Raw genomic sequence first — 15,107 nt, 5'->3', positions numbered from 1 at the left:
TTCTTTACAGTAACATGGAGTATGCTTTTAAGACTTTTTTCCATTTATAAAATGATGAAGAAAAACAGATGAAACCCATTATCTTCCCAATTCTAATTTTTTTTCTTTCATAGTCTATTTCATGCTTTGTGTGTTTCAGTAACAAATGTTCATGAACTTCATGGGGAAAACAAAATTATATTTTTCTAGGAATGCAGTTTGGAAGTTGAGGTTAAAAATTAGTGTTTTTTTCATTGTTGTGAATTCTTACCTGATGCCTCTTTGCATTCTTATAGCGGATATGGTATTAGAAACGGAAATTTCAGTCCTGATTTTGCCACTTATTTTTTTTAATATAGATAACAGTTATCTGCACGACCTCTCGATACAGACTAGTTATGAGATTATAAAACTCCTCAAAAATTTAAAAAATGTGATAACAAAATTACAAAAAGACTGGTAGTGCCAAAAAAAAAAAAAATGCTATGGTATACAAAATCCTATTAATATATTGTGGAGAATCTCAGTAACAGTGTTACAATTACCATCACCTTAATTATTACATAAAGCATAATTTGGTTCCTGTTCTATGATGTAAATTCAATAAATTCTAACATGTGCATAGAGAACTGAACTTTAAGCTTTCCTCCAAAGCTCCATCCAAACCCTCAGATTTACTTCAGATTCACTATAGGTGCTTATACACTGTATCTGCTTTATAAAAGACCATATTCACAACTTATCACAAGTTTTAAAGACGTGGATACTTTAAGCCAACAGTTGGGAGAATATATCCTGAAGAAATAATCAAAGGCACAAAGATGCTCGAATATACCGACAACAGCATTGTTTAAAGGAAAAACTAGAAAGGCCCTAGTTTCCCAAATCAGGACTGATTCATTGCCAGCCGCTCAGGACAGACGTGGCAGTCTGCTGCTCCAAAGATTACAGCCTTGAAAACCCTATGGGGCAGTTCTACTATGGGCCCTACAGGGTCGCTAGAAGTTGGAATCAACTTCATGGCAACGGGTTCGGTTTTTTTACACATAATAAAGCAAACCAAACCTGCTGTTGTCAACTCTGACTCACAGCAACCCCGTGTGTCCCAGAGCAGAGTTGCTCCACAGTTTTCCTGGCTGTCATCTTTAGGAAAGCAGATCGCCAGGCCTTTCTGCCATGGCACTGCTTAGTCAATTCAAACTGCCAACTTTTTAGGTTAGTAGAGTACAAACCCTCTGCACCACCCAAGAACCTTTATATTTAATAAAAGAATTCTTAAAAATGTACAGGTATAAATTTATCATTATAAGTGAAAAAAGGGTACAAAGCCATATACATTATATAATCCTATTTTTTAAATATCTAGTGATTCAGAATTGACCAGATGGCAACTAACAGTGATTATTTCTAGATGACGGGCTTTCTATCACACTATTCGTTTAAAAAATTTTTTTTTCAACTGCTTTAAGTTTCTAGTTTTGCTACAGTAACACGACACGTGATTTTTTTTTTAAGTATTTAAAAAATCAAATTCATTCATACTTTGTGTAGAAATACTTCTCCGCTTAAGTGAAGGGTTGGCATTAACATGCTCAACCTGCAAATACTTCACAGAACTACATATATAAATGCTTCTTTATAATTTTACCAAGTGTATCACCACTTATTAACCAAAGACCTCTACTATTTCAAACTCCAGCACCCAGTGCTATTTCAAGCTAGAGTCCTCTATTTCCCAACCAGATCTCTTTAACAAGATTTGTATCAGTTATGCACTTTGAAACGAGAACGTTTTCCCTTAGAAGCAATACTGTAAGTGGAAGACAAGTTGCCACCATGTTTATTTAACCCATGTTACACGATTTAGTCAGGTGATACAGTGGTTAAGCACTAGACTACGAACTGCCAAGGTCGGAGGTTTGAACCCACTGGCTACTCCTGAGGAAAAAGATATGGCAGTCTGCTTCGGTAAAGATTAGTCTTGGAAACCATTTGAGGCAGTTCTACCCTGTCCTATAGGGTCACTATGAGAAGGAATCAACTGGACAGTAACAAGTTTGTTTTTTGTTTTTTTTCTAGATGATTTAAGCTGCATTTCCAATGGGAAAAGAAAATACAAGTCAATTAAATACAAAATGAATATGCTGAATGCTGGAATAGCAGGGCAAATTAGGTCAGGAGAAAAAAAAGTTTAATTGAAAACTATGGAGGAAATTTCTGAAAACTTTCAATGGCTTTGGAGGTTGAAGGGTGTTAAGTATTTTATGTCTCACTTGACTTCAGAATCTACAGCATTCCTTCTTTGACATCACAAGAGTATTTTCATACGTACCATTCTTGATAAAGAGAACTTTTTGGCCCCTAAATAAAGAGAAAGCTTTCAAGAGTAGAGGCAGTAATTAGGGAGAAAGGTAATGAGAATTTGTGTACGTGTGAGAAAAGGAGTCATTAGGCCAACGCTGACTTAAAACAACATAAAGTGAGAATGCAGGGTAAAGGGAGGAGAAGAGGCCAGGTGGACCCATTTCTTTGTATAACATTTTCAGAATTTTAAATTATGTAATGCCTGAGGATTGCAGATTTTTCTTTCTATGCTATATTAATTAATTGATACAAGATGTAGGACAACTTTACAAAAATTAACAAGTATTTTTAGTAAGACTATTTTATTTTAAAAATTTTCAAAATATAAAAATAATAAACATTATGAATATTTAAACAAAACAACATAATTCAACTATAAATAATAAAAATGCTGATGACCCCACATAAACATGTAATACTATAAACATTCTAAGCAATACAAGAGTAATTTTCTAGTTCAAGTTTTACCTTTGTCAGTTCAAGTTTTATTATCACTTTAAAAAATAAACAAAAAAGCTGCTACAGCTTAACCAATTACTTCCGCTCCACTCAAAGAGCAGGGAATTTTTCCCCCATGCCAACACACATTCGTGAAATGGGATACTTATGGGCACAGGTATTAAAAACTGGAACAATCCAGTCTTCAGACAAGAAAAGACTCCTTTGGTGTTTTCAGATTCAACAATCCACAGAAACTCAGTTGAAATAAACCACTTACTAAAGGAAATCTTGTGCCAGGCAGTAAGTTCTGAAGTAGTATCACACCCTAAACAGGTTCAGGATTCTGAGAATCCAAAGTAAACAACTATGAATGCTTTGCTGATACTTAAAAAATTGTATCTTAAGAACATTCACTAAGGTGGTGGAACGAAGTCTTGGGGACTAAACAAAAACTATACATCGATGCCAAACTTACACCATGTAAATAATACAACTCTTTATAACTTATCAAATTCTTGGTAATTATTTAAGAACTACTCTGGCTCCTGCTGCGTGAAAGGTGGGGATTTAAAGCAAAGCAGGATTACAACATATTTTAGGAGTAGAAAAATTATTCTATTTGAAATGTGGGAAAACTGAGTCATGCTGAATTTGTCTTTTTTTTTTTTTTTTGCCAAATTAACACCCTTCCTCTTATCAAAACAGCTAATGATAAACTTGGCAAACTATACTTTCTTTTTGGGAAGTTGGGCACAAAAAAGTTCACAGTCTTTCTGCATCATTGTATCTTTAAATTATGAGGTGTTTCCAATGGACTGGGCTCTTTACTTGACTCACCATAGACCACTTTTATAATTATGCTGCAAGATTGGAATAAGTCACAAGCAATAATAAGATCTAGACAACAGATTCAAAAATGATACTGAAAGGTTTTGTAGCACCAATGACTTTTTCCTAAGACACTTGAGGGGCTGCATCACTTTAAAGTCTTATCTTGTAAACCAGGCAAAAATATTCAGTTGATCTGTATTTTGAGCATAAATATTTATAAACTCTATTTTTTAAAAAAAAGAAACAAACAAATATAGCATGACTAGTGCTGCTACAGTGTAAAATCTAAGTATATCGAAAAATATAAAGATATATATAAAAGATTTCCATAATGCAACCATGCAGAGGGATAAACTGCTTCATTCAATTACTCAAGTGACTCTGTACAGTTATCTACACATAGCTCCATGAGAATCCTGTTCAAGGAGATGAAATAATGAGTATCTTAAATTAGTCAACACATGGGAATTTAAATACGGAAATGACCTACTGGATCTAACAGCAATTTTCAAAAAGCACAATGATCTTAATGAGAATCAAGTCATCTTGACTTCTGATTTCCAATGCCACGTTCAATTTCATTTTGCTTTGTTTTTAATTTAAAAGAAGAAAAAAAAAAAAGACAAAAGTTGACAATGGAGGAGGATGTGGTCTACATCCATTAACCAACGAAAACAGTTAACAGCAAGTATTGTATCTCCAGACTATGCTCTTTGGGTTTCTAACCTAGCAGCTAAACCCCTATTTTAGGGGCAGAGAATCTTTCCTTGAAGAGAAAAAGTACTGAGTAATCTGGGAAAATATAAACTCTCTGGAGTTATCTGCTCGAGTTTACAAATGTGAACAAAACAAAAACTCTCATTAACAAAATGCCTTGTAGGCTACTAGGTCATATTTATATTAGAAGACCTTTCACCAAAAAACATAATTTTTCTTTACAGCAAGTCTAACATTAACCATGATGTGCCCAACCAATGTGGATCAACACAGATTTTACATTATGACTGGTGTGGTTATTGCATTCTTTTTATTTTTTCATGAGAACAAATGCAATGCACACTCAAGAAAAAAAAGTTTGCAGAACAGTCAATTTTGAACCAAAAAAAAAAAAAAATGAGAAAAGAGCATGGCTGGATGGAACTGAAAAATCAACATAAACAGAAATCAAGTATAATTTGGACTTTTCTAATCAAGGGTTTTTATCAAGTGTAACTTCTGGCTTCTCAAATGCTTCATGAGAATCACGGAAGGAATACTGAGGAATTAATTTTGCAAAAACTTTTTTTTTATGGTGTCCAAAGAGTATTTTGGGTGAATACGTAAGGTGTAATTTAATCATAGCCTTTATAAACAATTCTAAACCATATTGCTTATTAATAAAAAATTCAGATATATCATTTTTAAAACTACAGTCTTTAACAATGTTAGTTAGACACATAATGCTATTTCCTCTTGCTTTTAAGATTGTCTTTGATCCCTGATTGCAAGTGAAGAAAACATGGAAAAACTGTGTAAATCAGACATTTAATAGATGTTTTTCAATATTTATAATCCACAGATCATCATTTATTACTTGAAAAGAAAGGAAATTAATCTCCTTTTTTATTTTCAAGAGCTAATTTTTAAAAATTTATTCAGGTAAGTGGGCTTGGCAATGAATTCAATTAAGTATATTCAGAATAGGCAAGCTGTTGCAGTGTGTAAAAAAGTGTTTTATCATTTGTTGAAAACTATTTTAAGGGCTATTCTAATCCCAAAAATAATATCCTAAAGCCAAATGCATGCTTAACTTTTTAACCACCTTCTTCATTCTAAATTGTTCACAGGAATGAGCACAGCATCATGTTTAGAGGTCTCCTAGACACAACTCTCAATTTGGCTGAGACTGCACTGAGATTAGTGAAACCAAGAGGCCTTGTTCCTTCCTAAATGTTTAAAAACTAAATGGCTACAAAGTAAAAGGGTTGGGGGGGTACATGTAAGAGTAAGGTCAAAGCACACACTGAGATACACTTCTGGACTCAGATGTACCCTTAGAGAACTGCAAAGATAAAATGTTAATTATAGTACATGTAAACCTGTATTCAAAGTGGTAAAGGGCAAACACGAAATGGTAGGATGATATTATTTTAACAGTCGTCTCCAGACAGGAACAGTTCTTGCTGTTGTAGTCACAAAGCTAAATTCAGGCAATGATGATCTCTCTCTGCCGGAAAAAGAGAAGACTATTAAAAAAAACTTTGAAAATAACAAATCTAGAAAATTAAATCACACCATAAATTGATCAACTTTTTCTAAATTAAAACATCTATTTGAGAAAGGAACTGAAATCGATTCAGGAGACAAAATTTCACAAAAGATTGATGAGCTTTGGGTTAAAGTCATTTTAACAAAATGTCTCTGCATCATTAAGAAACCACCAACAAATTCTGAGATATTAAAAATAAGAGAAAGGATAATTTTCTCAAGTTTCCCAAAGATTCCAAAGTAACTGGGAGGTCTATCTAATAAACTTAAACTCCATGTGATAATCACTTCATTCTTTAATCACACCATGTAACAAAATTCTATAATGAGATAAAGGTCAGCAACAAAAACTAAACAAAAAGGAACACACTAAAATAAGACAGTGCCTGATACTCAAAGGAAGTCTAACTTTTGGATGATGGGAGGAAGATGAGTGGATGGGTGAAATAAACAAAAGAAACAAGGAGGGAGGGCATTAGGAAGCAGCAAGTATAAATTGATACTAGAAACTAAAATAAAAAAATGCTTTCAATTACAATAAATAATGAGCACATAATGCTGATAAACTTCAAGAAACACATTTATCAAATTAGGAATTTTTCTACTTAACATGATATTTTCATTAGAAATGATTGAGAACGTCAAGCAAGTACACCAAGATTTTTTTCTTTTATCTCATAGGTAAACAACTAGTCTTCTCTCAAGGCCTATATACATACCTTCGAGTAACTAACCAGTTCAGGAAGTTAACAAGAACAAGGTCGTTCCTGAGATCTGAGAGAAAGAAATTCTCTTTTTCCCTTACAAATATTGTACACTGATTTAATTCTAGATTAAATTTCCATCTTTAATTTATAGGGTTTTAGAAGAACAAGGAAAGCCCTCACATAGAGACCAGTAAGTGAACTAACTTAATTAACCAGAATTTCACGTGGGGCATATTTATTTTAAAAGGTTAATAGATTTTTATAAGAGAAGAAAAAAGTTTTCAAATACTTCTATAAATTCTAGAAGGACTACAACTAATATTCTATAATTACACATCTGCATGATGTGTAAGGGGAGAAAAACATGAAAATACTGGTTGTTAAAGCTTTTAGGATATTCTATTAATAGTTCAACACACTAAACAAGCAATTGTTGGCTTTTTTTGGTAACTCTTATAGCTAATGACTACTGTTCCACGAAAGATAAGAAACACACTCTCCATAAAACAGTTCTAGTGACAAGAAATTTCCTTCAAATAAGCTCAGCCATATTTTCTACCTGAAATCTGCTAAAGCAGTGAACTCTTGTCTTCACAGTAAACTACTGGTTGTTACATTTGCTCATATTACAATAAAAAAAGACTATGGAACACTGCCATTCCTACAACACATTTTCATCAGATACTCTGGGCATTAGTTAAATGCTTAAATTTTTTTTATATTTACAATTATTACAACATGTTTAAATAGATATAAAATACTGACTGAAAAATACAAAATGACAACTCAACTATCCCTTGAGGTAATCTTAATCTTTTAACCAGTAAAATATAATTTCCCTCAATTTTTCCCTATAAGAAGTAGATATCTACATTGTCCTCAATTCTTTTCCCATTCCCAATTCATCCTACACAGCCCAGGTCTGTACTAAAACAAAGAACTTGTTAGGAGAGCTATAGAATTAAAAATGTGTTTAGAGGTTTTAGCTAGTGTTTTATAAAAGCAGAGAATAAACCAAGATGAAACAGAGGACACTTCAATCCGTAATGCTGGGAGAACCAGCTACATCTGCACCATAGGCAAAACCTCGTATTTTTGAAACTTTGAATTTAGAAGTGGAAGGAAAGGTTATAATTAGGAAAGGGGAGTGCCAGTGAATATAGAAATTTACCTATATTATATATAGGTTGAATAGAATTTGTGCTGGCAAATGCAAGCATTTGGGAACACTATATACAAAACTGTACTAAGAGACATTATATGAGTTATAACCAAATCTAAGTTGTTTCCATTGATACATGGATAGAAACAACAGCAACAGAAACAGATAATCGGTTTAGATACAGTAAACTGTTTTAGATCAAACACTAATATACCACCATGGAAACTATAGCAGTAAAAGGGAACTCAGAGATCATCTAGTTCAACTCCTTTCATTTTCAGACAAGGAAGCAGCCCTAGATAAGTTAAGACTTGTCTGAGGCCTGGTAGAGCTGAGACCAAAAGTTCAATCTCTTAACCTGTGTCTAATTGTCTACACTAGGTCACCTTCAGATACAAAAAACTAATGTGACAGACTAGATTGGTTGCTCCCAGCATTTCTAACCTTACACACTGGTAGAAATCAAAAGACTATTTTACACCTGAAGCTAAACATACAATATTTCAAAATCATAATGTTACTGTGGAAATTCCATTAAGACTACATGTGTATGCTTCCATCAGTACCTGTAAACCCCACTGGTGAGAAATTAAACTGCATCAATTATTTAGCAAAATAATCTCAGTGATAGAAAAGACCTTCAAGAGAGAGTTTTGAAAAATTGGTAAGAATTAACAAGGGAGGTAAATGTAACTCCTTTATTGGAGATTTAAATATGCATTCATTCATTAATTCATCCGCCAAGCATCTGAGTGCCCACTACTAGCCAGGCTTTGTGATAAGCACTAGAGAGAAAAAGATGAATAAGACATGGTCCCCCTCCTTGCGGAGCTTGTAATCTAGCGGGGAAGACAGACATATGAACCAGATAAATTATATTACAACGTAAGTACCGTAACAGAAATATGAACAAAGTGCTGTATTAAAAGGGAAGCTAATGGTATGAACCAGCCAATGACCAAGAAGTCTACTACTTTTGTACAGTATCTTTGAGGTGAGAACTATCACACTTACTGTAAACACAATCTTATGCTCAACCTGTAATTAAGGACACAGCAAGGAAAAAAGAAGTTGGCACTGAAATCAGAATGACTGCATTTAAATCCAGTCTTTTCACTAACTAGCTGTGACTCTGGAGAAGTCACTCCACCTCTACTAGCTTGTGTCCTTAACTGTTTAAAAACAGGAATTAACAAGTACTTCCAAGGGTTATCTTAAGGTTTAAGTGAGAACACATGAAAGCACATGTAGAGTACTCCGTATGTACAGGCACACTCATTAATAATTAAAAAAAAAAAAAACCTAACAGCAATTAAATATTAAGTAATATGTATAAGTAAGATTATATTAATGCTAATTAAATACAATTCTGAATCTAATGACTATTGCTCATATTTAATTCCCAGACTTTGGGACTAAATCAAACCACTTCTGATTCTTTCAAAGATACACGACTTAAGACATTTTCAGTTATACGTTACTATAGGATTTTAGAGTAGGAAAACTGATTGGCTATTTATGAATTTAAATTAACAGAGTAGGTATTTTAGTTACATTATAAGGGATTTTATGATAATTTTTTAAAAATCAGGCTAAAATACACTAATCAATTACAAAGCCAAAAATCAGCATGGAGATTTAACTGGCCTTTGAAAGATTTACTTTCTTTATAATACCTGTTTGGTGTAAAGAGAAGAAACGTGAGCCTCTGCCAATTTGGCACCTTTCACGACTACTAAAAAGAAAAGAAAACACACTTACCTAATGAATCAGAATAGCAACACAGTCAACATACAAAAGAGTATATAAAAATACAGATCTAAAGCACAGTAAAAAAGTTTTTGCGTAAAGTCACCATTTGCCATCTGGAATCTGATTCTGAAACTTTAAATATAAACATATGCACCAGTTGCAAGCCAAAACATTCCTATGAAATATTACCATCAAAAACATATACACAATTTTAACTCCAAGTGTTCGGTGGGTGGGGAGAAAAAGAAAAACAGCACCCACTAGCTATTCCATTAACTGATTATGGTGGTGGTGAAATTATGGTCTGTGATTGTGAGGACCTCAATAGGAAGACCATGATTTAAAAAATGTGACTTTTTATGTAATCACTATAATTTCAAGAGGGGCAGAAACACTTGTAACTGTAATGTGAATTTTAAGAATAAGTATGTATTTACCCACCCCCTCATTCTACAAAGAACACATTTATTTCCTGGAAACTGCTGTATTAATTTTCAGTGATCATGTTCACTTGCCAGAAAAATCCATTTAAAAATCACAGTATTTTGCAAATGTCAAAAATTTTTATACAAGTATAGGAAACGCACACTTAAAATATCAGACTGGAACACTTACCAAACAATGTTTTCCTAAAGTGGTATTTATAGTACATTTCTTTATTCATACATCTTCAAATGGTCAAGTTTTCTTTCATAAATCCAAAATGTAATGTGATGTTTTCTTATTCATCAAATGTTAGCTCTACTTGAAGTCTGCTTCCAAACTAATCAGCCTGCTTTTAAATCTTAAGACATCTGTTGAAAATTTATAGGATCAAACCAAACTGAAGTGGTATAAATTTTAAACATTGGATTGTACATTATTATAAAGGTACCAGTAACCATTATTAAGAATAAGTTAGTGATTATAGCTCCTTTTGTGATAACTGGGGGAAAGGGCAGGTCACCATCTGGAATGGTCTATTTTTTTTTTTTCTTTTCCTTTTTTTTTTCTTTTTTCATTTCTTTTCTTTCTTTTTTTTTTTTTTTTTCTTTCTTTTAAATCAAGGAACATTGTCTTGGCTTTTTTTTTTTTTTGTCATCGCTTTTTTCTTTCTTTTCTTTTCAAGAGACCATTCCACTTTATTTTAACATCTGAATGCATAAGGACTCATATGCAAAGCAGTCATACACCATTATCATTAAAACCCATATGGTAAAATACATACACAAGTCCAATAAAAGGCTAATACATAGTAAAGCCTATGCATACTACTATGTAATAATATGAATACATAGGAGACTTTAGTTAGAGTACTATGTTACCTATTCATTTTTGAAAACATTCATTAAGATTTTAAATGCAAATTCATTCCTTATTTGGAGTAAACAAAAATCCTCTAAGTTATAACAAGTATTGGTCGTAAGTTTCCAGACCTATTCATTAAATTACAAAGAACCCAAAGAATTCTGTAACGTTCAGTAGAAGTATGTAATAAAAACATTGCATATGTTTCTAGTGTGATGTCTTAGCAGTTGTTTACTGAAATAAAACGCAAACATCAATCTTTCAAAATACAGGATCAGAAGGTAGTTTTCTTCTCTTTTGTCTATTTGTGAAATCCATCTTCATCACATTTTACCAAAAATTGTTTTTACAAATATGTCAAAGTACATTAGATAATACTAATGAAACACAGGTAGAGTTCTAGCATATGCAGATCAATGATCAGTCAAATCATCTTCTCCAAGAACGAGATTCGTTGTCCTCTTCTTCTTCATCATCATCTTGAAGTAATGAGTCATCCACCAAAGACTCTTCCTGAAACTTTAGGTTAAAATGTATTTAGGAATTTACCAAAAAAAAAAAAAAAAGAAAAGAAAAGAAAAAAAGTTGACACTTTTAAATACTGATATCTCTCAACAGAGTCGAATACAAAAGGTATTTCTACAGTTAGAACATTTAAGAAACAAAAGCAACCTTTATCCACTCAATGTTTTCTCTATAATATCTATTCTATTGCTTGCGTGAATGAAACAGGCATTAATGAAACATCAAAGTGTTTGTACATGCCATTTCTCCTGTCTCTATTTACCAAATTATGCCATCTTCTGTATATACTGTCAAAATATTGCCCAATAATTTTTTTTTTTTTTTTTTTTAAAGAAAACATCTTTGTCTTCTCTTACTTGTCCCATCTCACCCTGGACACTAAATTAACCAATAAATTATATAAAATTCTACCAAGATTTATATTCTTTTATGCTGTATGTACCATTTTCTTTTATAACATTCCTTTCTATTCCCCATTCTCTTCATAAAAGCTTCTCAGACTGCTTTTTCAAACTTTTCAAAATACCTAATACCAGGAGCTCTCCTCCTTTTCTCCCCATTCAATTCAAACTCATGGAAGGACAAAGGTATAATCTAAAATATAAAATGACAAATCATGTATATGAGTTTCAAAATACACACTTCATTCTTGCATTTCACTACGGATATGTATAACAGCCTTGATATGTCCTTCAAACAAAATCAAGTATCATTATCAAAGTCTAAGATAGGTAAAACACGGAGTTATTTTCCCACCTTACCTTTATTTCTCAACTTCAACTTTTTCCTATGAATATTTCATGACTAAACAAAGAGTTACTTTATGTTTTGAGTTTCAAAGGGTTCTCCCACCTCACTGGCCTATATAGCCATACCTCTCAGCCATCAGACTAACTGCTCTTGCCTAAGAAAATGAACACTTCTGCATCTTTCCTGAAGTTCATCCCTCTGTCTAAAATGCTTTTTTCAACCTTATTCTCAGCCCCAGGTCCTTGGTTATGGAAAGCTATTTTATCACTTTAAGGCCCAGCTTCACTGTCATGCCTCCTTCAAGATTCTTCTGGACAGAAACATTAACTCTTTCCACAGCATGTTGTTCAAATCTTTGTTCAGTATATCATTCTCCTTTTTATTATACTTAGTTTCTTGTTTATCTGCTACCACCACCACCCCTTTCCAGATCATAAGCTCCTTGATGATAGGGACCGTGTCTTATTCATTTTTGCACCTATCACAGTATCTACCACATAGCAGGCATTCATTCTACTGAATTGAAAATATATGAGTTAAAATAAAGGAAAGCTGTGAAATGTTAATAAAGCAGTTGAGTAAAATCGATACCCTAAAACTTAAAATGTTACAAGATTTCCTGTGGATAAAAACGTAATGAATTACTGTCTTCTAAGTGTAAATGAAAACTGAGTATATATGATTTGATATATTCTCTTTAGATTAGCAATCCACAGTTCTTCTCATTAATCCAGAAAATTTAAAGTTGACTGCATTTATCTGATATTTCCTGCCTGGAATACGGCTCAGAAATAAAAGTTTTAAGTTAAAGTCACTGCCGTAAAATCACATGTTATATAAAAACCAGGAACACACTTAAGGGTTAAAAACAAGTGAAAAATAAACAAAAAAAACATACTTCCTCTTCATCAGGTTCAGCTTCTTCTGTTTCAACAGCTGAAATATTAGTTACTGGTTTATTCCATGCCAGTTTTAGGTCCTGCCCTTTGAAACGAGCTCCGTGAACTGCAGCCTAAAATAATTAAGAATATTAGAATACGGAACATTAATAACTCCTGAAGAAAAATAAGTTTTCTAGTTCCTACCATTTATATAAAAATAACTGTGAAGTGAAGACAGCCATCTATTCATTTGCTCTGTAGGTATGTACTTCTCAATTTACTACTTACTGTAGTTTACATTTTTACTTTATGGTTGTTTACTTCTAAAATCAGCCTAAAAACCCCACAGCCTAGAGATTAGAAATTCCTTTAAAAATAAATTAAGAGCAATTTCTTGTAACTGAGTAGAGCTGTTTCACTAGTACCTAATATTTAACTAGAAGAACTATGTCTACATGCTTACAGTACAATGAAAATGGTTATTCAAGACAACAATCCCAACATACTTCAAGATCCTGGCTGCAGCTTCTGAATCAAAGTCTAACGTATTTTAATTCATTGCTAATTCACAAATGGTATATATAGTAACTATTAGCTAAAAACCCTTCACAAATATGAGAATAATTCTGCATGGGTAAAGTTTCACGTTATCTTCAAATTACATCAAATGACAACCATAAGACACTTCATATATCTCTGTTACCAAATATAAATATCTCAAGAAAAAAAAAAACCCCTAATCTCATATTAAAAAATACAGTACTTCCTACAAAGCTTAGATAACTGAAAATGATAAAATTTAAACTTAGGGAACAGTCACATCTAAGTACCTGCTATACTAAGTGGCTGGTTTGGAAATATGCATTCAAGTTAAACTAACGTGAACCAACATAAATCAACGTTAGCAACATACCGAAATAACTCATAGTCACAAAAGACTTATAGTATGACCTCAAAGTACAGCATAATGTGAAATGTAGGAACAATTACAAGTTCAATGACATCTGAACATGAGTTGTGTGATCCTGAAGTCGCCAGGTATAAATTTTAAAACTGTACATATAAATTTAAAAGATTTCACACCCATTAAAATGCAGCTCTGTAGTTTTTAGTCCATGGCCTCGTCAGTCATACAACTAAAAAAATTTTAAAGGACTTATAATATGATAATTTAAGTTCAGAAACAACTTGCAATTTTTTGAAGCTATTAACTAGTACATAAAAATATATTACAGTAAGAATTCAAATTGTTTCATGCAAAATGCCTGTCATAAAACTTATCTTTTCATTCAGACAAAAAAGGCAAAAGCTGTTACTGACATCTTCTACAGTATGTTCTTGACAAACGTCTGATGACCCTAGCTTCATAAATCTCTACTTTCGACACAAGCTTCTTCACATTTACAAGGTTAGTCTACAACTGCCCAGAGTTTCCATTATAAAATTATTTAGATGATGATTCTCAAAGTTAGGTATATTTTTTATTAACTTTGGCCCAATAAAAAACTTCCAGCTAATAAGCTGTAAAAATTTTTTGGTTTTTGAGGACACAAATTTATTCAAGAGAACTATAAATTTTTAAGATGGTATAAGAAACATTATTTGTATTCTATAATGACTTTTAATAAAAACTATGCTTGACATAGTTAATAAGCGGAAGAGTTCAAGAAACCAGTACTTGAGGAAATTAACAAAGTCTTTAAAGAATTTCTTCTGCAACCCACTCAGTTTTTAAAATTTCAAGAATTTCAGGCCACATGATGTAAAAAATTAATTATTCCAAAAAATTAATTATCCCCAAGAAATAGCCTCTATTCTATTAAGAATATGAAATAAAGTCCTACAAGTATTTTCCTATATGCAGGGAAAAAGGGTCTGTGTATATACAATATGTGTATGTGTATGGGAATATACTTTACTGGTTTTATAACTTGCTTAAGTATTTTATTAACCTAATTTTTCATAAATACTTTTCCATGCCTGTACCAACAGATCTGTCGCTTTTTTTGAGTGGCGCTCTCTCTCTCTCTCTAATTGCTGTCAGAATCCACTCGACAGCAATGGGTTTTTTTTTGGTTTATATATATCAAATATTTAGCATTATTAAACCATTTTTTTTTTATTCACAGACATGCACAACCTGTATCTGTATACCTTCTGTGACTGTCTAGAGAAATAAAC

The 15,107-nt window shown here is 32.5% G+C and overlaps 1 protein-coding gene across 17 annotated transcripts in view; it reads right to left on the bottom strand.

Moving 5' to 3' along the window:
• Positions 1-3,434: 3,434 nt before the first annotated feature.
• RBM26 (RNA binding motif protein 26) overlaps positions 3,435-15,107 on the bottom strand; it is a 96,626-nt gene continuing 84,953 nt past the window's right edge. For 15 of the 17 annotated variants that reach the window (XM_064269989.1, XM_064269987.1, XM_064269994.1 and 12 more), the window contains 4 exons: positions 12,944-13,057; positions 10,099-11,289; positions 9,408-9,466; positions 3,435-5,821 (listed from right to left, as the gene is read on the bottom strand). In XM_064269989.1, the coding sequence (XP_064126059.1) occupies positions 11,200-11,289; positions 12,944-13,057 (204 nt within the window). In that variant the 3' untranslated portion in view covers positions 3,435-5,821; positions 9,408-9,466; positions 10,099-11,199. The remainder of the gene's footprint in view (positions 5,822-9,407; positions 9,467-10,098; positions 11,290-12,943; positions 13,058-15,107) is intronic. The other 2 variants (XM_064269988.1, XM_064269993.1) reach the window with 2 other exon arrangements.

Source organism: Loxodonta africana, chromosome 17, assembly GCF_030014295.1.
Source record: "Loxodonta africana isolate mLoxAfr1 chromosome 17, mLoxAfr1.hap2, whole genome shotgun sequence".
NCBI classification, from domain to species: Eukaryota; Metazoa; Chordata; class Mammalia; order Proboscidea; family Elephantidae; genus Loxodonta; species Loxodonta africana.
Note: the sequence above shows the minus strand (reverse complement) of the source record. Positions and strands in the feature narration are given on the sequence as shown.